The 26599-nt window shown below is 43.1% G+C and overlaps 1 protein-coding gene across 3 annotated transcripts in view; it reads left to right on the top strand.

Moving 5' to 3' along the window:
- unc5da (unc-5 netrin receptor Da) overlaps window positions 1-13757 on the top strand; it is a 147596-nt gene extending 133839 nt beyond the window's left edge. For all 3 annotated transcript variants that reach the window (XM_028973414.1, XM_028973413.1, XM_028973415.1), the window contains 6 exons: window positions 1381-1552; window positions 3503-3730; window positions 7246-7395; window positions 8967-9131; window positions 9771-9949; window positions 11357-13757. In XM_028973414.1, coding sequence (XP_028829247.1) covers window positions 1381-1552; window positions 3503-3730; window positions 7246-7395; window positions 8967-9131; window positions 9771-9949; window positions 11357-11543 — 1081 coding nt within the window. In that variant the 3' untranslated portion in view covers window positions 11544-13757. The remainder of the gene's footprint in view (window positions 1-1380; window positions 1553-3502; window positions 3731-7245; window positions 7396-8966; window positions 9132-9770; window positions 9950-11356) is intronic.
- The last annotated feature ends 12842 nt before the right edge of the window (window positions 13758-26599 follow it).

Here is a 26599-nt window from a genome sequence, read left to right as displayed (position 1 = left end):
TCATTATACTACATCTAATACCAGTACACTACCTCGCTCGTCTGACTTGTTTTGCACACTCCTGTACAGATGTGCATTTATTACGTATTTATTTTATGTGTATCTTCATTTGATGTTACTACCTTTTAATATTCTATTTTTTATGGCATTTTGCACCGGGGGTTGAGCAGGACCTCAATTTCGTTGTACTGTTGTGCTCAAGTATGGTTGTGCAATGACAATAAAGTATTTAAACTTTAATTTTTAAACTTAAACTTAACTCTCTTGCACAATTCAGAGGTTTCTCTGCTCTGTGCACTAGTAGTGCTGCACAAAAAGAACTGGTTCAGAATTCGTGAGTCTGGAGGCAAAGAATGGTGTTTATTACAACTTAACAAGGACAGATGGCAACCAGGGCTGAACATATCTCAGAGGAGACGCCACTCCTGAATCTTCTTTAATGATGAAATTTACATAAGCGTGCATACATTTATGAACGCTGACCTCAGCAAAGATGGGTTGATGTCTCAGGCAAGTGAGGCCCTTGGGATCAAAGAAATCACAGTTTTTATGTAAAACAGGTTCCCTGTGAGGTAGCAGCGTCACAACTACTGAGGCTGCCCTATCAGTGCTGTGACAGTCATGTTGCGTGATATTACAGAGAAGAACCAGGGTCATGACCTGGTGGGGTGACGACGCACTTCCTTTGCTACAGACCCATGACTGCTACAGACCTTGCAAAGGCTTAAATTAAAAAAGACTGCTTGCTAGTGATTGGCTGACAACTCTAACACGCACTACTACCTACTCTTCAAAAATTATGTACAATATCTGAAATTTGATATATGAATGCAGTGTCCATAACCTCCAGTGTGCGCATCTTCCATTGTGTCTTTTGCATTTGTTTTGTGGCATTCGCATTTGTGTCGACCCGTCTGGGCCACCGTAACGTCCTCATTACTAGTTGCTACATGGCTGGCCACTGTTCACTAAGGGTGATGGTTAAAAGCAGAGGACACGTTTTGTGCATCATGTGCTGTGCTCTGGAGTCGCTGTGGATAAGGGCGTCTGATAGATGCTGTAAATGTAATGTTTAATGAAAAAAACAATGCCTTTCACTTTCATTCAGGACGATTCAGCCCATCAGAAATGAGCCAAACAAGAGACTTGTTCATAATGTTTACATTGTTGCACTTCTACTCTACATTTGATGTTAATTGTTGATATTCTCTGTTGCCTGTTATAGTTTTATAGCATGGTTAGAATATTTTATTACAGTTTTACGGTTACACAGTCAAACGTAACTGCCCATGTACATACTGTATATTGTGTTACGTGATTATGCGGTCAAGGGTAAAAGCTGTGACCGCTGCTTTCTTGCTGTCTCTTCATATTCTTCAGCCCCCAGTCAGAAGACGACAGTGAGGTACTGCTTAGCCCGAGCGTTACATACGGCCCACCTGGCCTGGATCTCTCCTGCCCCATCAGCATGACGATAGCCCACTGCGCAGACGTGAGCGCCGCGGACTGGAGCATCCGGCTGAAGAGGCAAACTCAGGACAGCGGCTGGGAGGTGGGAGCTCCCCGCAAGACATCAAACAGCCCGACACCCGCCATAGCCAACCACGCCCGAGATTACACCAGGCAGCGACCGTTATCACCGGCGCGGTGTCAGTAACATCAGCCTGGCAGCCGTGTTTACTTTATTTAACTTTTTTTTTTAAATTGCTTGCAGCAGAGATTGCGTTAGCCTTGTTTATCTGGATCCGCACATTTATAGATTCCCTATAATCTGAAAACCAGCCCTGCAGCACCCAACCAATGCTAATTGCTATTTAAAGGCATGACAACAAAATGGGCTCATTTAATTGGAAATGGTCCGCTGGCATAAAAAGGTGGTCTTCTTACAGAATTGCATGGCAAGAGCTGCAGGGAGACTGGGGGGGGAAGAGGCAGGCGGGCCCTCATCCCATTACTTCTCTTCCGTAATTACCTACCATTTCGGCTATCCTGTCAAGATGACTGCAGGCCCCTGCAGGGCACTGTAACGTTCCCCTGACAACCAGATGGACTTTTGTTCTTCGCTGGTATTCTTTGATCAGGAAGGGAAGACGGGGCACCGGTAGTGCAATCCAAATTCGGAGGTGTTCGTGTTTTGGCGACTGATCGTTTAATCCGCATGGCTCTTGATAGAGAAAAGCTACCGGCTATGCAAACATTAGTGGCGCGCCCCTCACGCCTTTTAAAATTGAGACTAGACGAGAACGCTTCAGACCCGCCACCTCAGTCTGCCCAGGCTCCGGCGCCCTGTCCTTTTCAATGAGGGATAGATTGATGACACCGCGCAACGTTGGACTAACCTCATCAAAGACACGCGGAGAGACTAGGGCAGGCAAAGTGACCCTGGAGATCTTGTTCTTTTGTGCGCGCGAGCTGTGCGTGTCGGTGAAAATCACCCAATCTGCGTCCTCTCCCAGGAGCTGACATTTACACAGGATATAATCAAGGAGAGCCGCCTCGCACAAAGGACTATCAGAGCGCCAGTCAACTTTGTCTCTGTATTTCTGCAAGCCTTGGTGTGTGTGTGTGTGGGTGTGTGAAAAGCCACTCTGACTTCCTTGATTGGCTCCAAAATAATGAGCTTTTTTCCCCTGAGGGATCAAATGTAAGGAGAGAATTGTCTGACTCTTCTTCAGTGCTGGTAATTTTATTGTGATTGAGTATTTTTACCATTCAAGTTCTGTCCTGATGATTGAAATGGTGTCGTCAAGAATTCTGTTGACCCCATTCACCAGACACAGGATTTGTGAATGGTTGATGACTATGAAAATGATGTAAATCATGTGACATGACCTTCAGTTGGCAGACTTTAAGCCAGCAGACCACCTATAAGAGATTTTGCCCCAATACCTTTTATGAACAGTATCCCCACAACCATCATTAAAACTTAACATGTTGGGAGTTGGAAGAATTGTCTTATTCACTCAGTTCCGACAACTGAAACGCAATGAAGATTAGTGATATCCAACTTAATATGTTGCTTGTGGAGATCTGTTGAGCCCTTTTTTGCATATATGGTCAAAATGGTTTTCTATAATTACTGAAGTCCATTCAGCATCCGGTAAGCACACTGAAAGTCAAAACCTCTGTATTTGTTATTGCTTGATTATGGGCCATTTCTGAAGGCCGTTTTTAATCTCTGAATGGCAGATAAGTTGTAACAGGTACATATTTATCGTATCACTTCAGCAGTTTGTGTGTGTTTTTGGTGTATTTTTGGACTGTTGTGCACGGAGACTATTACATACCAGGCAACACTGCTGCTTGTATTGAGAAACATGCTGCAGGCTTCAGGCTTATAGAAGCATCTTTTCAAGGTGTCAAAATGATACAAAAATGGCATAGAAAGGACTGGGTGAGCAGTAGTTTCTTGTTTCTGGATCACAACCAAAATGTTTCAGCATAGACTGTGTTTATCATTTTGACGCTGTTTCCCTCATTTTTGCATGTTCCGTTGCCACAGGAAGTAATGACGGTAGATGAGGAGAGTGTCTCCTGTTACTGCCAGCTGGAGTCACAGTGCTGCCACCTCCTGGTAAACCGGCCGGGCCGCTACGCCCTGGTAGGAGAGGCACTGACCCAAGCTGCAGGGAAGAGACTGAAGGTGGCTGCATTCGGCAGCATGGAGCCCGACGCTGTCAGCTACAGCCTGAGGGTCTACTGTGTGGACGACACGCCTCATGCATTCCAGGTACACCTCGGAGAATGTTGCACATGAATGTTATTGTAGTTCACACTTTTCACAGGGTCACTTTTCAATATTTATCTCTGGGAAAAAAATATGTTTCTCATTCATTAATTGCAAATGTATAGTTAATTTACGCCGCTTTTGTTGTAGGACATTTTGTATCCTGAATCCACAGCTCTTGACTTCCATGTGTCCTTTTAGGTTTTATGTTGTTCTTTACTTTATTGTGTATTTGTATGTGCTGTTTGAGAGACTATTTGAGTAAACTAGGTAAACTAATTAGCACAGATCATCAGAAGGCACTCACAGAAAAGCTGTGTGACAAGGCAAGACAACGAGTTCCAGGCCTCCAAAGAAATTGAATAGTCTTCTCTGCTAAGTACAGTTATGGGCAAAAATTTTGATAATGACACAAATACTGTTTTTTATCACTGACCTGGCGTGGGGCGCATTAGAGGCTGGCGTTCGGGGTGATGCCACTTGATCTGGGGGCGTGCTTCCGTGAGGGAGGGAGAGCAGGCATGGCTGTGGTTTGGAACATGAGGGACGCCTTGTCTTCTCTCTGTGGTACTGGCTTCCGTGTAGGAGACGTGGTACTGGCCTCAGTGTAGTGGTAGTGGAAGGCGGCTGGCTGTTAACGTGGTGGATAGACTTGGTGGGGCTTGGTGGGGGGTGGATACAGTATAAGAGGCTGGGCTGATATCTTGGTTGTGGACAGACATCGGTGGCAGACAAAAGTCAGAAAGGCAATCTGGGTCAAAGGCGTAGTCGGGTCAAAGAGGGTTGGTCGATCAGTATGTGGCTTACAGCAATCGTGAAGAGATTTCAACGAATGAGCTCACAGTCTGTTCCTGCCTCCGCTATTTTATACTGTGTGTTTACGTGGCCGTGGCGTCGTTCCAGCCCGATCCTGGATCCTGCGCTCCCTGGCGGCCCAGCAGATGGATGGCAGCCGTGACAGTTTTCTGCTTTAGTGTTTTTAGATCTTTTTGTATGTAGTGGAAATGGGTATTTGGGGATTAAGTTTCATTTTCACTTTATGGAAACCAGTATTTGTGTCATCCTCAAAAGTTTTGGCCACAACTATACTAACATGGGTCATTATTTGGGGTAAGAAGACAACTGGTTGGATTTTGACCTTTGTATGGTTAAGGGCCTCCTGCATTTCATCTGACTTGGAGATTTTTGGATTCAGCCAATTGTTTATGCCTCTGTTCGTGCACTGCAGACACGTGGCAAGCCCCATAATTGGAAGGTGAGCACTGTTCACTAATGATGTTGGTTAAAAGTAGGGGACACATTTTGTTGTGTGCACCATGTGCTGTGCTGTGTATCACAATGAAAATCACTTCACTTTCACTTCACTTTCACTAAAAGTGTTCTGTCCAGACCAATCAAGTTCCTTCACGCAAAAAGTCTCATCCATGTTTATATGGACTTTGATTTGTGCGCTGGTGTCCAGATGTTTTTTTGGAAGGAATGAGCCATCCTAAAAACACAGGAGCGTGAAATGGAGCATTCAGAGTTCCTTTCACTGCCAAAAACATCCCCACACCATGTTCCCCCCTCCACCAAAACGTGACAAAATGCAATCAGGCAAGTACTGTATTCGTGGCATCCACCAAACCCAGATTCATCCATCAGGCATGCGCTGGCAGCGCTCTGTGATTTAACATTGCCCACCACGTCATGGCTGAACTGCTGTTGTTCCCAATGGCTTGTTGGAATATCAGTAGAATGGACTTATTGCAAAGCATTCTGTCACGGTACCACTCCGGAATTCAGTTCTTGAGAGTCTCTCACAGTTCCCAGTCTCTGGTTATGTTCTGGTTTTAAACCTCTGTCACCATGGAAGCGACTGGAACACCTGGAGGGTGTTGGAGTATGCGGGTTTTCCCAGTACTGCTTAGTCTAATAAGCAATTAAAGTCGCTATTCATTATTCTGGTATTGGACCCCTGTGGTATGTGGTAGTGGGGTGAATGTCACGGTCACAGCTGCAGTGTCCATGTTGGGCACAGGGCGGTGAACAACCGAATAGTCATCTAGCGGTCATCCTGAGGTCAGTATGGAATACATTAACACAACGATGTACAGTTTAGAGCCAGGATTTCATGATGGATAAACAGGAAAATTGTATGCATTAAGTCAAGAATCAGTGGACTCTATAAATGCCCCTGATTTCCACAGTACATTTGGTACATTTCTGACCTCTGCAGTAATGTACAATAAAAAATTTCCTTAGCAACGTTCCCCTTTGGCCTCTTTGTGCATCCAGCATGTCAGGGGCTGCAGCTTCATTTATTGTTCAATGGTGCCAAGCTGCCAACAGTTTGTGATTGCTTGTGTGAAATCCAATCACACTGCACTCCCTCCTACACCATAGGCAGGTCTATAATAAAACGTGATGCAACGGGTTTTGGTGTGTGTTTGTTTTTCTAGAGTAAAAAGCTAATGTCTTGGACTAGCATTTATTGAGTGCTCCTTTATTTAAGGTCATTTTTGAACGATCATAGTGCTGTGCTAATCCTGTGTTTGAAGAGGTGGCCATGTTGTAATGACATTGGGTAGGTGGCAGATCTGTGGCCCCCAGCATCACTTTCACCTGAGTCGGGGCTCCACGAAGGCAGGGTGAGTGGTCAGAGATTGCGTTTCACTGAAGCAAATCATTCTCTGTCACTCTTTCCCTCGCTCATTCATCCTCCCTCCGCCCCTGAGTTTATTTGTTTACATTTTTCCCATCCCACACACACACATGCTCATGCATACTCACGCCCTGCAAAGAAACAAACACACACACACACACACACACATGCAATCGAGGACCAGAATCGATCTGAGGCCATTGAGTCTGGCACCCATTTCCCGCCTCCTTCCTTTGTGATTGAGAAGATGGGGAGAAAGGACTGACTAATGCCTTTAATCCTCGCGACTACACACAACAATGCCTGCAGATGAAAGCCAAAGAGCACAAAATCATGTGGGCCAGGCCTCGATAGAAATGCTATTCAGGAGATAGCACACCATTTCTGTCACAGCCTTTCGTATGGGTGTGCATGAGTGCCCGTTTTTTGGGGGGAGTGCTGGGTACGAGTGTGTGTGCTTGTGCTTCCTTTCGACGTACTCAACTGAAACAGCAATCGAGGCCATTGTGTCTGCTGATTTATTAGATGTTTATTGCCAGATCTTTTTTCCTTTTAAAAAAAGGAAAACAGAACAAAACGGTGCTAGCTGGCCTTGCCGGAGCTGGTATTGCAATTCCATTCCAGTTGGTGAAAAATGCAATCCTGTCATTTCTCCAGCGTGTCTTTTTTTGTGTTAACATTTAATGAGTTTAGCCTGCTGTGGATCCCAGGAGGATTGCTTAACAGGGGAAAGAGTAAAGAAGCACCCATTCTTGTATAAGAAAGCTGGGGGTGCAGGAAGGAGAATGATTGCACTTCCTGTTACTGTGGTATCCTGCAATGCATATTGGAAGATTAATAAGTGTGCACACATTCTTTTGTTAATTATCCACAGGAAGTGGTGTCGCTGGAGCGGGGCCAAGGTGGGCGTCTCCTGGAGGAGCCCAAGACACTGCTTTTCAGACGAAGCTCTTTCAGCCTGCAGGTGTCGATCCAGGACGTCCCCCAGTTCCTCTGGAGCATCAAGCCTTTTACCACTTGCCAGGTACAGATAGGGTTTCATGAATATGCACGGGCAATTGTGAATATTCATTCGGAGTCTATGAATATGCATAGTGGCTGGTTTTAATATTGATGAAGGTCTGTGACTCTTTTTATTAGCATGAGGGTGCAAATAAGGGCACTGAGATGACCACGGTTATTCATCCGTCCATCCCCCTTTTCCTTTATATACATGACCGTGTGCACACAAACACACACACAGACACACACACACACACACACACACACAGAAACTTTGTCTTATGCTCATACTTACACAGATAAATATGTGCAGACATCTCCAAATGCACACTCCCCCAACCACACACACACACACACACAAACACAGCACAGCAATAATTTCTAGACTGCCTAATGCACTTAGGAGTGAAGCAATTTCTTGATAGTCATCAGCGAGATAGCACTTAATTACCAAATTATGCTGTGCATGCTAGTCTGCTTATTGATTTGTTTATTTATTTTAGAAAGTAATTATCTTGATGCTAACAGAGCATCAACAGTATATACATTATACGCTTTATTTACATACTGTTTGCCTTGCGCATATACATGAGCCTAAAACTATGACCTGTTGTATAACTACAACTGAAAGGTCTCATTGGTACCAGAGAGAGAATTTCTCTCTCTCTCTCTCTCTCTCTCTCTCTCTCTCTCTTTTCAAATGGCAATGAAATGTCTATTTCATATTGTTATTTTTTTTTCCCATTTGCACCTTGAGCAAACTCATTCAGAAACACCAGTCACTTCAATATGCCGAGCTCATCTTCAGAGCTGCTAGGCTAAAGATTATTTTTATATCCAAAGCTGTGGCTGCACCAGCAAGGGAATACATTTCCGCCAGCGTAGAGACCTGCATTAAGCCACGCATTTGGCTATGTTCACTTATGTGATGTTTAGCCCATTGGTGACATCCCATTAAGTGAATTACTGAAAAACAGGGATAACTGGTACATGGCACAGAATACCCTAAAGCATACTAAAGTATTTGAAAAGCTTTTATAAGTCACTACTAATGATTTGAATTGTTGGTTAATGCAGTTGTTGACAATTTGAGGCGATAGTTCCTTTTAGAACTAAATAAAAGCTCTGTACGTCTTGAGATATTGTGAGTTAAAGAGTGGCAGTAGATTAGTGGGTTAGCCTGTGAGCCAGAAGATCACATAGTCACCAAACTCCACTTACTACCATTGTGTCCCTGGGCAAGACACTTAACCCTGAGTGTCTCCAGGGGGACTGTCCTTGTAACTACTGATTGTAAGTCGCTCTGGATAAGGGCGTCTGATAATTGCTGTAAATGTAAAAGTATATATGGTATATAAAGGCATATATAAATGTAAAAGTTAAAGATGAATGAAATTGAATTAATGGTTGAATAACATTACATTATTCTACATCATCATCAAAAAAGAATCTTTAAAGGTGTTTTCTTAAAGAAGGGGGTGCTGATTTATATTCAGGTCACCCGAGTACAACAATGTGTGAAGACGTTCATGTGTCTCTCTCTCTCTCGCTCTCTCTCTCTTTCTTTCTCACACACTACTCCTCTGGATTCAGGAGTTCACATTCTCTCAGGTGTGGTGCAGTAACCAGACTCCTCTGCAGTGTGCCTTCTCTTTGGAGCGCTTCAGCCCGGCAGCCAATCAGCTGTCCTGCAAGATCAGCGTGCGGCAGGTCAAAGGGCACGAGCAGATCCTCCAGGTGTATACCACCGTGACAGAGGTAGTCAAACACTGTCTTGGAAATTCTTCCTCTGGTCATGTGAATATCAGTGGTGATACATGGCATCCTTCTGACCTTTAGAGAACATTTTTGGACCAACTTGCAAAGTCAGCTGTTGGAGAACAATGATTGACACATGAAATGGCATCACAAAATTTGTCTTGAAAGAACTCTTTACATACTTCAGACTTAACAGAAAAGGACAAAGCAGAGGACATCGCACCACTGCCTTGAAAAATGAAACATTTTATAGAATCAGCATTTCCCTGCATCCCACATCTTCTCCAACATAGAGATGGTAACCAATTAGTATGAAATCGAAAATTATATATACAAAAATCTGCTGTTTCTAGAAGATTTTGAATTCTCATTAAAAACCATTTTAATGCACTAATGATTCAATCAATCCAGATCACTATCTGCTGAACCCCCATATAGCCAAAGTAATGATTTTCGTTATATTGTGTGAAATTGTTTCTTTTTTTCTAGTCCCTGAATGTGGTGCAATGTCTTGGAGATGACTCTATGGGGCTTTCCACTCACAATACAACATTTCTATCTGCATTTGCGGTTTAGGGAGCTCATCTGAAGCGTGTTCTGACCATGTCCACCATCTGTACCCGTTATATTTTATTTCAGAATGAAAAGGACACGGTCCCATTCTTCACTCAGTCAGACTGTACCATCACGTCACAGACCGGGTCCCGAGCCTTCAAAATCCCACCATCCATCCGGCAGAGAATCTGTGCCACTTTCGACACGGCCAATGCCAAGGGCAAGGACTGGCAGCTTTTAGCGCAGAAGCTTAATATAGAGAGGTGAGGAGCTTAAACAAAGACACACACACACACACACACACACACAGTCCTACATCCAGAGTACAGATGTATGCATTGCAGCCGGGAGGTGAGATTCCTACACTGATTGATTAGATGTTGTTTAGCACAGGCAGCCAGACCACCAAATCTCCAGCTGGTCATGGAACAGCACATACGGTCCTACCCACGTTCACATTTTTCTGATCCAATTATAGATGTGCACAACACACACACACACACACACACACACACACATAGAACGTCTAGATTCACATATGTAACACTCCATCTCCTGGACACCTTGTGTGTGTCTAAGAGCATAATTGTGTTTGTGTGGTAATGTGCATGTGTGAGTGGGGGGAAATGGGTCTGCTTGCGTTGGTTTCATGGCGACTGGAACCAATGGTGCACTCAGATCCTCATTAATGGAATTCACACATCTGTTTTTTTTTTCTCGGTCAAAAGCATTCTGGGACTATTGCCAAGCCCTTGTTTATTCAAAATTATTAGAAAATCCAGTTGAACAAACTGTTGATATTTTCCAACTCACTACAACAATTTTCAGTGTTGTTATGCCAGTTGATATGATCATCTCATTAGAGAGCGTGGTTATCATCAGAGACCTCACAGAAGACTAGTGTTTGTAAGAACAAATTCCAGGTGTGGTAGAAATCATTTTTGGAGGGAATAGGCTGAGCTGGAAGGATCGTGGAGGATTTGGGGAGCATTTTCCAGCCCGCTGCAGCTCCAGACGCTGTGTAATGAGAATGTCTCTACCTTGTTAAGCGGATTTCTGCAATTATTTCTCTGGCTGTGTGGGTGCATCTAAACATCAGAGAGGGCGACCTCAGACAGAGGCAGAGAGTGGAGGAAAGTGGGGAAAATAGGAAATGGGGAGTCCGATGCAAAAGTGAGTTTTATATACATGGTGATGGTGTAGTGCCCTCTGCTGGTGACATGGCCTAACTGGACTGAAATCTGAGTCTGAAAGTCTGAAATCATGATGAAGAGTATTGCCCAAATCTTGCAGAGAAGGTAATAGTATTAAAAATGAGCAGCATTTGACTGTAAAACTGCCTCATTGAGCTCAGCCCTTGGTGACTTTAGGGGTCGCAGCGACGGGAAATGAGGTTATTTTCTTCACTCAGTCAGACACCCTGTAGGATTTCCTTGATATAAATTTCAATTTGATTCTGGCTTATCTCATTTCCCATCCTATTCTTATTTTACATATTAATGCATGTTATTGATTTATCAAGCCAGTGGCATATTAAATATTTCAATTTATTTGAATTTAGAGAGTTGGTAAACACCAGCTCCATACTTAATCTAAGGACATTTTGGGTATTTTGTTTTCCTAGATTTTGTCTGTTTTGACCTTTTTGTCCTTTTGGTTCTTCCACACAGAAACCTGTGCTACTTTGCGCAGCAGGCCAGCCCTTCTGCTGTGATTCTTAATCTGTGGGAGGCTCAGCACCAGGAGAAAGGAGACCTGGACTCACTGGCCAGAGCCCTGGAGGAGATCAGTAAGGTCCACTGCAAAAGTTCTGCCTCCAGCTGCAGCAACGAGGACCTGGACTCAGACTACACTTAGCAAATGTGTCACCTAGGGGTTGAAGATACCAAAAGCTGACATCTCACCTGGAAGGGGCTAAACGGGGTTCAACAGGATGTTCACCTGCAGCAACTGAAACATCCCCTCAGCCCTCTTGTATTCTGGTGCGACCGAGATGAGAGAGGAAAAAAGACAGGGTCCTGACCCTTTATGGACAAAAAATACACTCAGAAATATACACACACACACATACACAGACACACACAAACAGAGTTTTGCTCCTGATGTGCTGAATAGAGACTTGTTCTAAATAGATCCCTACAGAGAAAGATTATGTGTGTTATGGTCTTGTGTGGACCCTTGAGGTGTAACAATAAAAGAGACAGTGACATTGTCTACACCCCTGGACTCACAAGTGTGAATGCTGGCAGGATGCTTAGTGTCTTATTCTAGTTTTGCTTTGGTTCGTTTTGTTCCTATCCCCTGCATAACACCTCCACGGATGTTCTGTTTCTCAGCACATGCCTCCATTTACCTGCAAACAGGCGGCTTGTTGGCTACCCTTGGCAACAAGGCTTTTTGATTTATCACCATTATAAAGCACCGTTGTCGCAGAGGGCATCTGACTGCATTTGGAAAATGGGTGGTGGGGGTTTTTTTCTTTCTTTTTCTGGCTGTGGAGCCAACAGTGTGCGTTAGAGCGGAAGGAAAATGACCCTGTAATAAGAGGAATGGGAAGGGCTGTGTCTTTCAGTTACCTGCAAACAGAGGACGCTCGGTGTGTCAGAGACGCATTCGAAGGGTGCGCTGCCTTAGCGTCCACATCACCCGCACCCGCCCCAGGGGATGATATTTGCTTGGCATAGTCCAGCTGGCACTTAGAAGTGATTGGCGGCTGCGGCGGAGAGGGGAAAAATTGTGATTACTCCGAAGGCCGAGGGAGTCTTTTATTTTTCAACCTGCTGATGCGCAAACCTCACCTCGGTAAATTGTTCATTTGAATCAGAGCTGTGTCTGCAAGCGGCCACCACTTTGAAAAAGGCCATTGCAGTTTTCAAAAATGGGATTCCTGGGTTCTGGCAACCAATACTAATGTTGTATGTCGCTAAACCTGGGCCGGGATTTTTGTTCATTTGAAAAACAATGGAAGTGGTGTATTTACTAAAATTTAGTAAGTTTTTAGTTTCAGATTTCTTTTTATTTGATGTCATTCTCTCTCTTTCACACTTTTGCACTTGATGTGATGTTAAGGGCATGGCATCCAGTGATAAGGGTGTGGAATATTCAGTGGCTTGTAATTATTTGTAGTCATGCATTTTTTGGACTTTTTTTCTAATATGTAGCTGCTTCTTTGGAGCTGTCCCAATCTTTTCCCACCTCTGCATTGCTTGTCCTGTTGCAACTTCAGTTCAACTCTACATGAAAGCATATATTGAAAGAACTTTGTATTTAGATTGGAAAAAAATGACTTTTGTTTGCAAGTTCAAGATCAAAACCTTAACTTACATGTTTAAAGTGTAGTTTTTACTTACTTTCTATGCATTCAAATGAAGAAAAAAATAATTGGCCCAAATTTAGCCCCCAAGAAAAGTTACAGGGTTTGCTTGACCCAAATTCTGTCTGGTTTTATATTTTTGTTTTGTTTTGTGCAGTGATATGGTCTTTACTGAAGATAGCTGAATATGCAAGCTTTCATTTTTTATTTGTTTAACCAAGGAAGTCCCGTTCCAGCATATAAAATACCAAATGTGAAGGTGGTAATCGAGTACTGTTGGCAGATTGGACACCGTGTGGTGAGTTCACATGCTCAAATATCATCTTGTGTTAAGGAATGTATTCTGTGTCTGTGGGCTCTTCTGTTTTCTTGCACTGCCCCTGTTCTCTAAAAGAGCTGAGCCTTGTTGTTCAACTTGTTTTTTTTCCCAGTGTCGGCTGCTAATGCACACATACACAAACACACTACACACAAAGTAGGAAAAAAGGCAATGTGCTTTTACAGTAATGTGCCAGTCAACTGGGTTGGTTTTTGCTTTCATTCTTTTTTCCTCATCCAACACTGGGAACATGTGACTGATTGCGGACCAAGATAAAGAATTGAAACCGGTCCCGTATTGTAGCACACTGCAGCAAGTTACGTGATCTTTCAAGAAATGTTACCGCATTCTGATATAGAGCATTTAATGTTATACTTTTCTTTATTTTGCTTTTGAGCAAAGATCTACATGTATTAAAATACAAAGGATGTAACATCTGCATGTGTTGTGTTGTGATCATTTCAAGGTCCGCTGACAGTACAAAGTTTTTAACACACAGCAGAATGCAAGAAGGTTCCACATGTCTGAGTTCATTAGCAAAGCTCCATCATATTGTGTAAACTGTGTTTTCACGTGATGTCTGCTCAGGTTATATATAGTGATGCTGAAATGGACATCTGGCAGTGTGTGTGTGTGTGTGTGTGTGTGTGTGTGTGTGTGTGTGCGCATGTGTGCATATATTTCTCATAGTTCTAACAAAAATATAACTTGACCTGTATTTGAAGAATGCAGCATAGCGATAGCCCGTTACTTATCGAGTTGGTCATCTACAATGTTTGTGCTTCTTTGAAAATAGAAGTATTTCTGCTGTGAAAGTATCATTGATTTCTGTGTTTTTAATCTTACTGTGTCACCATGTGACCTCCTGTTTTTTAGTTCAAATTCTTGTCCTAAAGTGTTCCAGGAAGGACTGTTGAGATGGTGAAATCTAAATGTGATTGCAACCAATTGTCACGTCCATGCGGGAATGACGCGGCGGGTGAACATAGAGGAGGACGAGGAGTGACGAGGAACGAAGAATGAAGGACGCTTTCACCTGACATCACGGAACAGGGGTTTAATTGGTGAATCACAGGACAGGGGAGACATCCGAGACGAAGACACTGGTGAACATAGAACATAACTTCAAAGACCTGACAGCGGACAGAAACGAACAGGGCAGCTTTATACATTTGACACAGGTGAAAACGATTAGGGAACATTACACAGGACAACAATGAAACTCCGGTCCGGATCCTGATCCTGACCCGGACCGGAGTAACCCCCATTTCGGACTGGATCCTGACAGAATCCCCCCTTTTATGGCACGACACCTGGCGGGCCAGACGGAGCAGTCCATGAAGGAGGGGGGGAAAAGTCCATACACAGTCTTAAATGGTCCGAGTGGACAGGAGGAATCGAACGGAATCGATTCGTAAACCAGAAAGGATGAGATGAACAGAGGAATGATAAATGACTGAATGAATGAATGAATGGTCCAGTATTTCAGATGGACGAGCGGCGGATGTCCAGCGCAGACGGCTTCGGGCCAGTTTGGTACCGGCACCTCGTCCGCCGTCCGCATGCGTCCGCCGCTCCCTGTCAGTCTCCGGCTCGCCCCGCTGAATGGCCGCTCCTCACCTTCAACGCCGCCAGACACGGGACTGAGAGGCAGGGGTCGGGACCCTGCTGAAAATGAAGCCATGGAAGGCCAGGGACAAGGAAGCTGGCGGCGTCCTCCCGGCGAGTCGCGGCTCCTCCGATCTCAGCGGGGCTGCGTCAGGTGGCGTCCAAATGCGGGTCAGGTCTTTCTGTCACGTCCATGCGGGAATGACGCGGCGGGTGAACATAGAGGAGGACGAGGAGTGACGAGGAACGAAGAATGAAGGACGCTTTCACCTGACATCACGGAACAGGGGTTTAATTGGTGAATCACAGGACAGGGGAGACATCCGAGACGAAGACACTGGTGAACATAGAACATAACTTCAAAGACCTGACAGCGGACAGAAACGAACAGGGCAGCTTTATACATTTGACACAGGTGAAAACGATTAGGGAACATTACACAGGACAACAATGAAACTCCGGTCCGGATCCTGATCCTGACCCGGACCGGAGTAACCCCCATTTCGGACTGGATCCTGACACCAATCTGACATCTTAAAGCATTTAAGAACCATATGCAACAATTTCAGAGTGAAATAATCCTAAGAAGTAAACATAATCTCAACATTCTCCTAATATTACAAAATATACAGCTGCCTAAATTATACTTTTTACTGTTTGGATTTGTTTGCACTTTAACAGTTCATTTTAGATTGGCCCGGATGGAGTGATACTAAATTACATTTTTTAAAGCAGATTTACATTTGAAAATTATGATTTTCTTATTATCACAATATGAGAAATATGAGTTTGTTGTGTGGGCTGCATTATGCATTACAAAACTAATTTATTTAAAGTATTGAAGCTCTTTTTTTATTTGTTTTATTTATCTGGCCACAAAACAAAAATTCACACGCATGCAAGTTCTTTCAAATAAGTTTTGCCTCAGTGGAAATGTGCTATTTTGTACTGCTGCCATGGTGGAAATCTGTCATTAGTGGTGGTGGCAGGTGCGAAGATCTAAGCTGGATGTGAGATTTTTCTGGATCTTCGGCCTTTTTCAGACGCTTTGTACTGTTTGCCTTCTTTCTGTTTTTCATTTGTGAGGGCGACGTGGTGCAAACTATGACTCCATTTTGACACTGTGTCATGTTTCATTTTGCTGCAGAAGTCGAAAAATAAAATGGGCTTCAATACCCCAGCTGGGTCCGTTCTCTCGTTTTGGCAAATTTGCCGGCCTCCCCGCCACAAGACTGTGTCCTGCCGAGAGGTGATGCGTAAACGTAGACGTGCTCCGTCATGCACTGCCAGATCAAAGCGCCGAAGGACAATATCCTCTGACGACTCCTCACGGAAATTTAGTGGGAAACATGTCATGGGTGAGTGGCAGTCGGGAGACTTGTGTAATTTTCCGCTCTTCAGTGATCCACTTCGAAACCCAAACCCGTGTTCTGCCAGAGCGGAGGAAAGAACGAGTTCCGCCCCTGTGATGTTGCAAGATTTTTAGTTGCCAGTCACCTGCCACCAGTTATTAAGTGTTTCCAAACCTGATATTATGACATCTTGATTATGCTCTTAACTTCTTGCCCAGAGCAATAAACAATGTAAATTATATTTATTAGTGTTATTATAATTAAATGATATTATTATTCTAACTTTTTTATCAGTGATGCATTATGCATTGGTTATATCTACTGTTTTGTTCCATTAATTAACACACATCATAGGCCCTGTTTTAAAATTGCTATAATTAGATTAGGGCATGTTTGCTAGTGTCCTCAGCAAATTACATAAATAATTAAGAGGAGGCAGTGTTGCCAGATACCTGATACTTAAGCCTAAAATCATCCATAATGTAAAAAAAATGCACACATTCAAAACTACCGAAAGCATCTGATAAGGATTTAACTGCCAAGACCACTTAATACACCTAAATCTCTATTCACCTCCCCCCTCCACTTAAGAAAACCTGTTACAGGCATGACAGGGCCATGTCTGCTGCCAAAAGATACATGCAGAGAGACTATCAGAGCTTATATACAACAGTTGGTGCATAAAGGAAAGAACTTCAGCTAAAGTAACATGCAGCAGATAGCAGGTTGGTGATGTGGTTCTGTGAGTGTAAAGACACATTAAATATTTCACCTGGAAAATGGTGAGAGACACAGGAATAGAAAGTTGGAGATTCTAGCAGCCAAACAGGTGCCCAGAATAACAGACTGTAAATGAAGCCAGTGGTGTGTTTCCAGAAACTGCCTATTAAGACATTCAGACAATCTAATCTTATGTTGCAGTCAAAGTTTGTTCTGACTTGGCATGAAATGTATAATAATTACGATGAAGTAATTCTCAATGGGGCATTACTTGGCCTCATACCTCGGTGCACACAGTGAAATGTGTCCTCTGCATTTAACCTTGGCATATCGGGATTTGAACTGGCAACCTTCCTTAACCGCTAGGCCGCCACTGCCCCGGGGACATTATAACTACACCAGTTTTGCACCACAGTTATATTTACAGGACAATGACAATGCCAGCAAAAAAAAAGTAAAGTATGCCATCGTGGGCCACATTTTATCTTGCAACTGGATAAACTCTATAATTTTTTTTCTTGAGCATGTGAATTTGCATACCCGTTCATGTTTGAATGTACTCAAATGTACAATGTGTTGTGGAAATGTATGTAATTGTTTGTATAGAAGGTGTGTTTTGTTCACTTTGTTCTGCTCTTTAAGAACACAAATTTGATTGGTAGGTGAGTCCTCGAAGTACCTAAGAATGCACTGAATGCAATGAAGAGTCCCAACCCAGTCCATGAAGTCCTTAGTAGATGCAGTAAATGTCTTTGCACAGCAGAGGGCAGCACCAAATAGTTTTTCATACCTTAGTAACGTTTTGTGTGTGTTTGTACCTGTAAAGCAAACCAAACATATGAGATTTAAATTGATCCGAGCAAATTCTTCACTAAAAGTGCCCGGTGATAAATGGCATCAGAATGTTACCAGAATGTTATCTGTGTCATGGTGCCTCTGTGGAACAAAATAATTAATCTAGCACCTCACACAGATGATCAGATTTGAAATTATGAAGGCCAAATCAGTAATGTGAAACAATAAGCTTTCCTGATTTTTTTTATATAGCAGTTTCTTGCTGAATAATTGCAATTAGGATGTATTATGCTAATGAATGGGTGTCCAAAGTCTGAAATGTTGTGTAGGAAGGTTTTATGGGTCAACGTAGCATTCGCAGGAATTTAGGGTCCAAGAGTTCCAAAACAATGGCACACACTGCCTCCTTCCCACAGTGCATTGTGCTGCTATCTCCTCCCCAGGAAACCAACAGACACACACCCCTCCACAAGACATGATTTATTAGACCAGGCCACTTGGTTCATTCTGATGCTCATGTCTCCATTGTAGGTGCATTTGGTGATGGTCAGGGGGTCAGCATGGATGTTCAGACTGGTCTGCAGCTCGAAAGCCCAAAAGCAGCACCCTGCTTTTCTGTGCATTCTGACATCTATCCATCATGGGATTGAGTTTGCAGAAATGGGGATTACTGGCCTGCTGGAAGGCTGGAATTTTTATTTTCCCCTATGAAGTGCTGCTGAGGGAATATCACAAGCTCAATGATACGGTGGCTCCCGCGGCTTCACTTAAAATTCAACAGGTGCACCGTGTATATCTGGACCTCTTGCAGTAACCACAGTTACTGTATACCTTCACTCTTTTAGTTAATGCTGTCACATCCATGATTCAATTAATTCAGGGTTTAATTATTTGCTGAATCAGGAGCATGAGGGCAGTGAACGGTGAGTTACAGAGCCACAGCCTCTAGGAACACAGGCTTTCCCCTTAGTATCTTGGATTTTGAAACTAAAGCAATTGTTTTAACTATCTGCACTATTTTCAAACTGCTGCAAAGCACAGTGTGGGACTTCTGTGCAAGTTTAACCTCCCATTTTAACCTCTATTTTGATTTTAATCATTAAGGATCATGGGTGACAGAAATATTATAGTCTTGTGTTCCAATAGAATTATGTGTTCATTTTAAAATGAAGGACTCTTTGGCCCAACAAATGTGAATAAAAGTAACTATTTTGAAATAGTTGTGGGGCAGTGGTGGCTTAGCGATTTAGGAAACAGCCCCGTAATCAGAAGGTTGCTGGTTCAAATACCAGTCCGCCAAGGTGCCACTGAGGTGCCACTGAGCAAAGGGGACACCAAGGGGACACATTTTTGTTGTGGCACTGTGTGCTGTGCTATGTATCACAGTGACAATCACTTCACTTTCACTAATTCTTATTTGTTTTGTAATGTATTCATTTGTATTAGACATATTTTGGTAATTTTTTTGTCTAATGGTGAAGGAAATTTCTAAACTTCTGAATGTTAGTGTATATTAGCCTCTTACCAGTCTCTGAGATACAAGATTCTGTGCCCAGCCCCCCACCCTGCTAATACACCCAGTCTGTTCAAACAACCATGCAAACTCAAATGGATTAAAGATGTCTCTCTCTATCCTTCCCACTCTCTAGTTTTCTGCTGCCTCTTTCGTTCCCTCACCCTCCTTCTGTCCTGACCGGATGAAAGGCCTCCCAGACACCCACTCCATGTGCATACCATTCAGTCCAGAACACACAGGAAGCCTGTGAGAGAGAGTATCTGTGTGTGTGTGTGTGTGTGTGTGTGTGTGTGTGACACAGAGAAAGAGGGGGGGGGGGGGGGGGGACTAAACACAAGTCATGTGAGGCTCATGAGAGGAGACCTTTAGAAAGGTCTGAGCTCTGTTCTCCTCAGCTAACCCAGCCTTGTTTTGGAGCTGGTACTTTATTTACTTGGAGACAAGTGAGTTCTTATTATCTTCATTCCTTTTCCCATTTTTATCAGTGTTTCAAACACACATTCACCTCGACCCTCCTTTGTCTGTGGGAAAAATTGGCTCAATTATGCTCGCACAAAGAACTTGAACTCTGTCTTTCATGGGCCGTCGGGGCCAATTTACATTTGTCTCTTGAGCGGCGGCCTCGGAAAGGCGCGAAAGTGTAAAAAGGCATCCTCTGTAGTCTGGCTAAGTGTCTCTCGCACATCTGGTTTTCCATTTAAACTGTAGCAAGCAGTCCGTTCCAGCATGACCTCACTGAGTTGTGTGGAGATCACCTTCATGGGCTGAGCTGTGCCTGCCGCCCCCTCTCCCTGAATAAAGGCTTCAATGCAGGGCCTGTGCCAAATTGCCAAGGCGATGACAGTAAAAATGCAGCTTGTCAGGTTTGCCGCATAAGCACATGATGCTTGCTGTGCGTTGAGTGGATCCCGAATGTTGCCGACATTGTGATTATGCAAAGGGGGAAATATGTTGAGCTGGGCCAGAACAGGTAAACTGTCACCATTTTCTGTCAAAGGATCACTTATTCCCGCTGCCTTCCTGTGTGTTAACTGTCAACAGTCTTCCATAAGGATTATACAGGTGTGACCAACGTTGAATGGAAATGTTTCTGAGGAAGAGCAATAGACTTATTACTCTTAAAATGTAATTGTTGTGTAATTATGAGTTTTACAATTAACTGCTTACATTGCTCTTCATATCAGTTTTCAAATTAACACCCACCTCCTGAGAACAGGGTGGTGCAGCTAGATTCTGTTCTAAATTAATCTACTTTATTGGAAGAGTTCGCCTTGCAGTGAACGCATTTTGCACTGTGGTATTTTACTTACTTCAATTTGCTGTTTCCCTCGTTGGGGAAAGTAATAATATGATAGTAAAGCTTTACTGAGGTCATTCAAACACTAATGGCCAACCTAACCTAACACTCCCATCCTCTCAGGCTGGTAGTTTGACATTTCTTCTTATTGTAGTGGCGATCCGATCTATAGATAAAGCTGTCAAACATCAAAACCAGTCTGATGTATAACCTCAATTCCAAAGATGTTGTGACAGATAGTTAAATGCTGCTGAAAACCAAACACAGAAAGTACTGACACATTGTTTACGTTTTTAGATGCATTGCCTTGTGAATTGAATGAATTTGTGATAGTTGCAGCACCACTGGGAGTGTTAAAAACATTTTTAAAGCATTTTGGGCATGGAAGATTAGAAATGATTGTAGGCCACTGTAAGCACAAAAATCAGCACTCACTCACACACAACATGGTAAACACTGACTTTAGGACAACATACACATTTTCATGTTTCTTGATTTTGAAAGCATGATGGTTGTCTTATAGTCCTCCAGCCAAACCATCCTGGCTTTTCATGGACTCGGCCTTATTTGAAAATGGTCATTTCCGTATCATTAATTGACCATATCAACTAGGGGGATGTAGTAGCCTAGTGGGTAACACACTCGCCTATGAACCAGAAGACCCAGGTTCAAACCTCACTTACTACCGAGTGTCTCCAGGGGGGACTGTGCCTGTAACTAATGATTGTAAGTCGCTCTGGATAAGGGCATCTGGTAAATGCTGTAAATGGAAAATGGAAACTTCACTGTCTGAAAGCATCACTATCCGAATAAGCATTCATCTTTACAAAAAGTCTTCAAGAAGAACATTTCAAACCCATATTGTCTGTTTAATAGTGGTTGTATGTCGTGCAGTGCACGAGACATAAAAAAAAAGTACATTAACCTAAATAATGTTATTACCCTCGACTGTGACTTGTCATGTGTTTAACAGTAGACAGAAGGCAATGTGTACACGAGTACACGTATGGGATTTGTAAGTGAGTGAGTGAGCCTCTGTGTGTCTGGGCCTCTGCCACACATGCACACAAATGCAGGCTGCCCAGGCCGGCGTCAAGTCGCATGCTTTGAATTACTGTACATTTACGCCTGGTCGACGGCCAAGTGCCAGCTGCCTCAGACTGGATGGCAGCTCAGTTAGCAGCACAGGCCACAGCCTGTCTCAGCTCCACGCTTTCTCCCTTCCTCTCAGTCCTGGCATTTCCTTTCTTTTCCCCACACTCGGCCTTTTTATGTGCTACTTATTTCTTTCGTCTATCTTTTATTGCCTAATGGCAGCTTTCTCTCCCTCTCTCTCCCCCTCTCTCTCTCTCTCTCTCTCTCTCTCTCACAACCGGTTGTCACAAAGTGCATGATAGAACCTGCCTGTCTGATAAAGAAAAGTGCATGAGCAATTGTCAGGTGACTGATCAGGCCACATAGCTAAGTATGCTGATCATGGCTGTGATTGTGTCTCCACCCTTGGACTAAAACAACAGTGAGGTGCCATGGAGACTCACTGACATCATACTGTGTGTCAGTAAGTGTGAGTGTGTGTGTGTGTGTGTGTGTGTGTGTGTGCGTGTGTGCGACTATTTCAAACCTGATAGGATACCACCCCTGCACTGGTTAGTGTTGTTTTTTTAATTATCACCATGTTAATTTTTACTACATTTCTCTACTCCTCGTCAGATCCTGTGCCAAAATAAACTAGGACTCCCCCTGATTCTCCTCCCCTGCTCATCTGGCTTTGGCCTTCAAGCCTCCCTGCTCTACTATGCCTCTTTCCCTGTCCTTGTCTCTTTTTAAGGCTCAACTGGTTAGTTGGTTGAAATAGACAAATATATCTGTTGATTTAACATACTTTTTCATAAAATGCATTGTGGACGACTCCTGGATTCTATAAACATACACCCAAAAAGTAATTTTTTTTTTTTCATCAAAATGTCCCGGCACATTTGTAAATTGTGGCTTCCCTGCTGCTTTTGTAAACCAGTCCAAAGACGGTAACGAGGAAGGAAGGGAGGAAGGAAGCACAGAAGATCGTTTAGAGAATTTGGACAGGACTATTGTGTTGGTGGATACTCAACCACGGGCAGACAGTGAGTCACAGCAGGTCGGAGGACTATGTTTGCAGAAAGGTGTGTTAAACAGATGCTGATAAATACCGGAAATTAGCTTGATATGGAACAGTGATGAAAGATCTAAACATAAAAGAAAATCCTGAAAGTCTGATCAAGGTGTAAACAGTCAAGGTCACTGTCATGTTTGATGCTACACAACAACTGTACTACTCTTAGCTCAGGTTTCATACTGCATAATATTGGGGCCAACTGGCTATTACCATACACCAGATCCTGATAGTCCTTGCCATTTAAAATGGCAGCCTGAACAGAATAAGGAGGTCCACAGATGCACGGGTTTTGTTTCAGTGTCTCCCAGAGCATTGAGAATTGATCTTGATCTCATCTGCTGAAAGAGACTCCAATGGAATTGTTATCTCCACACAACCCTAGGGCCTGAAATATATAGGAATTCAAGAATACACCCCTACTCCTGACCCCATCACACTGAAGATGGTGATCTTATGGCCCATTTGGCCTTTACGGACAGGCCAGGTCGGCATGAAGCTGGTCATCATGACATTATTATTATCCTAATGAATGTATTTTTCTACTCATACCAGATATTCTTTTTTGTTACAGTGATATAATGATCTTATTGTGATAAAGCGTTTAAAATGGTTTAAAATGTTGTGCTTCGTGCAGGAAAAAAAGCAGTCAGTTTTGAGACAGGCAAACTTCATATTACCCAAACTGATCAGCCTCTAATGACCCACCATTACATGTTTACTAGGTTTACATGTCCCGTGTTTGTCATAATTAAAAAAAAAAAAACCACTACAGGTCATCGCCAGTCCAGCGCAACATTATTAAACATGTGTCTTCCTGTCTCGAGCACAAAGACCCCGAAGGAAGGAGCAAACTGCTTTGGAAGAGGCCCCTTTAGGGTGCGTTTCACTGGAGCAGGTGATAAACAGAGAAAACAAGACGTGACTCAGGAAAAAACATGATTCGGTCACTGGGAGCCGCTCCAAAATAATGACCTGATAAGCCAGAGCAACAGGATGCTGTGTAGAACAACACTGAAACGATTATTTTTTAGTGTAAACAGTTAAATCTTGGACATCCTTAAACAGAGAAGTTGGACCATTTGCAGTGACATTAAATTGCGGAGTGTGTAGGGTTCTAGGATGAAGGTTCAAGGATCCTTTTGATTACGCATGGCATACGTCCCTGAGTTGATCTTTTGTCACGTTTTCCCGAGATGGTGAACAGTGACCGCAACGAGAAACACACATGCATTCATTCGCACACTAACAGACAATTTAGAGTAGCCAAATCTCCCTGTGGACACGCCCCTGGACACTAGAGGAAACCGGAGGAAGGAACACGGGGAAGGTCCGTCGCTAACCACCGTCACCGTACTGGGATGCAGTTTGGATATGACCGTTAGTCGTGTCACGTCAACGCGTGAGCGGATTAACTCGCTCCGGTCAGCACAAGTTCAAGCTCATATTTAGCTGAAAACTGGGGGTGGGGGGACAATAAGTGACACGAGCAGCCGCTGGATAGGTTTCAGGCGCGCACCACAGTTTTCCTCCCATTTATTTTCATTCGTCTTTCCTCTGTGGCGGTTCCTTCTGTGTCGCCCACCCCCTTCTCTCCTTCCCACCTCCGTTATCTCACATCCCGTCTGTTCTCGAAGGAAATGTGGACCGATGGCTGGCCAGAAGGCCACATGATATCAACATGGTCTGATAATCATTGTACGCATTACGCTTAAAATGTGATGGATTTAATGTCTTAAAAATGGCACGATGGCTTTTTCAGGAGTGATTTTTTAAAAGTGCATTTTGTCTAGAGGGCAAGGATGGTTGTGCTCTGTCTACATTGTTGGAAAGCTGGAAAGGCCTTGTTTTTAGTGTTTGATGTGGTGTGATTATGAATATGAATGAGTGTTTGTGCGTGCAAGATCATTTGGGAAAGAGTGACATGTAAACTGCATTTCCTTCCTGTTTGCATGAGCGTCAGTACTTAGGTCATACCCTGGCAAACACAGGAAATGATCATGGAGGAAGTAATTATTCACTGATTTCTTAGATAGTTTAAGTCAACTGTACACAGTAATGTGGGAATTATCAAGTTAAAATATTTTTAAAGCATTTTGTTTGATGCTATTGCTTTCCTGTATTGCTGCTGCGCTGCCCTCAATCTGGATTCTTGTGTGAACTTAGGCTCAAATTTAATGTTTAATGTCCTCCGATTTAATTTTCACTGCATGTGCTTCTTTAATAGAAGCACAAAGCCTGTGTTATTCTTAAATGGTCCGTTTCCTGCCGATGGATTATGCCTAGTCCTTGACTGAAAAACGTAGTCTTAGTATGAAACAGGAAACTGACCCAAAGAGCCCAGCATTATCACGCTTCCCCTGTGGAATTAGCATACTATTTATATACTCAGGCCATGTATAGTACACTTTTATTAAGTTGTTATGAATCGGCTTTATATATTTAAGTATATTTAAGTAACGATCATTTAATTTTTTTTATGCATATTCATTGTACATGAATATTGTACTAAATATTCCTTTGACCCGGCTTATTTCCTGAACATTAAATGTGTTTACAGTGAACTAAACAGTGATTAAAACTTACACTGATTACACTGCAATACGACGCTGTACCTTTTCACAAGGGGTTTCAACCAACAGGATGTGCATTTTGAGCCTTCAGGAAAACCAACCACTTATGACGGGCCCTTGTTTATAAAAGGCTCCAGTGACCTTTGACATGACATGCACATCTGCACTCAGTGCAATGTTTACTTTAAGGCGGTGCTGTTATGGCCAGCAGCCTACTTTTTCTTAGGCAGTATGTCTGACTGAACTTCATACTTCTTTTTCTGGATGAACCTTGTGATATACATACACAAACACACACAGTTGATTTGGCTCCTACGCAATATATAAAAAACATTTCATCTGGAGTGTTCCTATTTAGATCAGATGACACTTGTATATAGATGGATAATGTCTCGCATACTCTCTGTGCTCAAAAGACTTTGCGGGTCAGAACGCATGAAGTAATCATGCTCCAGTGAAATGTGACAGCTAGATACATGTAAACAACGTCCTCCTTCGACATAGACCTCTGCCGCCCGGGTGACAAGGCAGAAAGGGATCCTTACAACATCCAGCCACAGTCAGGAGCTAAGCAGCAGCTGTACGTACAACCACTCTTCCACAAAAATGAACAACAGGGGTGCGTTACTGTTTACTGTCCTAACAGCCATGTTGGTTTTGGTGGCCAGGTTGAAGTTGCCTTAATGGCATACATATTACCGAAGGTTTTCTGATGGTAAGTTAGGTTGATGGCGTCTTTCTCCCACACATAAGCTGCCAGTACATTATCTGCAGGTATCTTCATCTGTTTCAAATAGCAATCGTAACTTTTACATTGTGCTGGCCTATTTAAAAAGTGAGCCAGTCCTTATTTCAGTTTACAGTACAAATTCTCATTTGTCTCCTCATTTAAATGGCATTTTCAAACATTAATGTTAATGGTAAAAGCTAATGGAAAAAAGTAATGGAGAGTCGCCTGCCACTGATAACGTATGAGATTTGTTCGACTCTTTAACCTTTCGTTTTGTTTGTTTTTCTTATCACGGCAAGTTAGAAAAATAGACAAAAAGAATTAATGATGTTTTGGCAGGCAAAAAAAAACTATATAAGAAACTGGGCCATTTTCATGTTGGGGTGTTTCAGACAGACACACCTTCTCAGTCACGAGTACCTGGTTGCACAATACTTTTGTTGCATCAGACGCAAGGAATGAGCTTGTTGTCTGGAATTTCCCCCCACAACTTTCCATCTCTCCTCTTTTTTAATGTCATTAATAGGGCTGGCATTGGGCA

This window comes from Denticeps clupeoides, chromosome 3 (assembly GCF_900700375.1).
Source record: "Denticeps clupeoides chromosome 3, fDenClu1.1, whole genome shotgun sequence".
Lineage (NCBI taxonomy): Eukaryota > Metazoa > Chordata > Actinopteri > Clupeiformes > Denticipitidae > Denticeps > Denticeps clupeoides.
The sequence above is the reverse complement of the archived record's forward strand: the minus strand, read 5'-3'. Positions and strand labels throughout refer to the sequence as shown.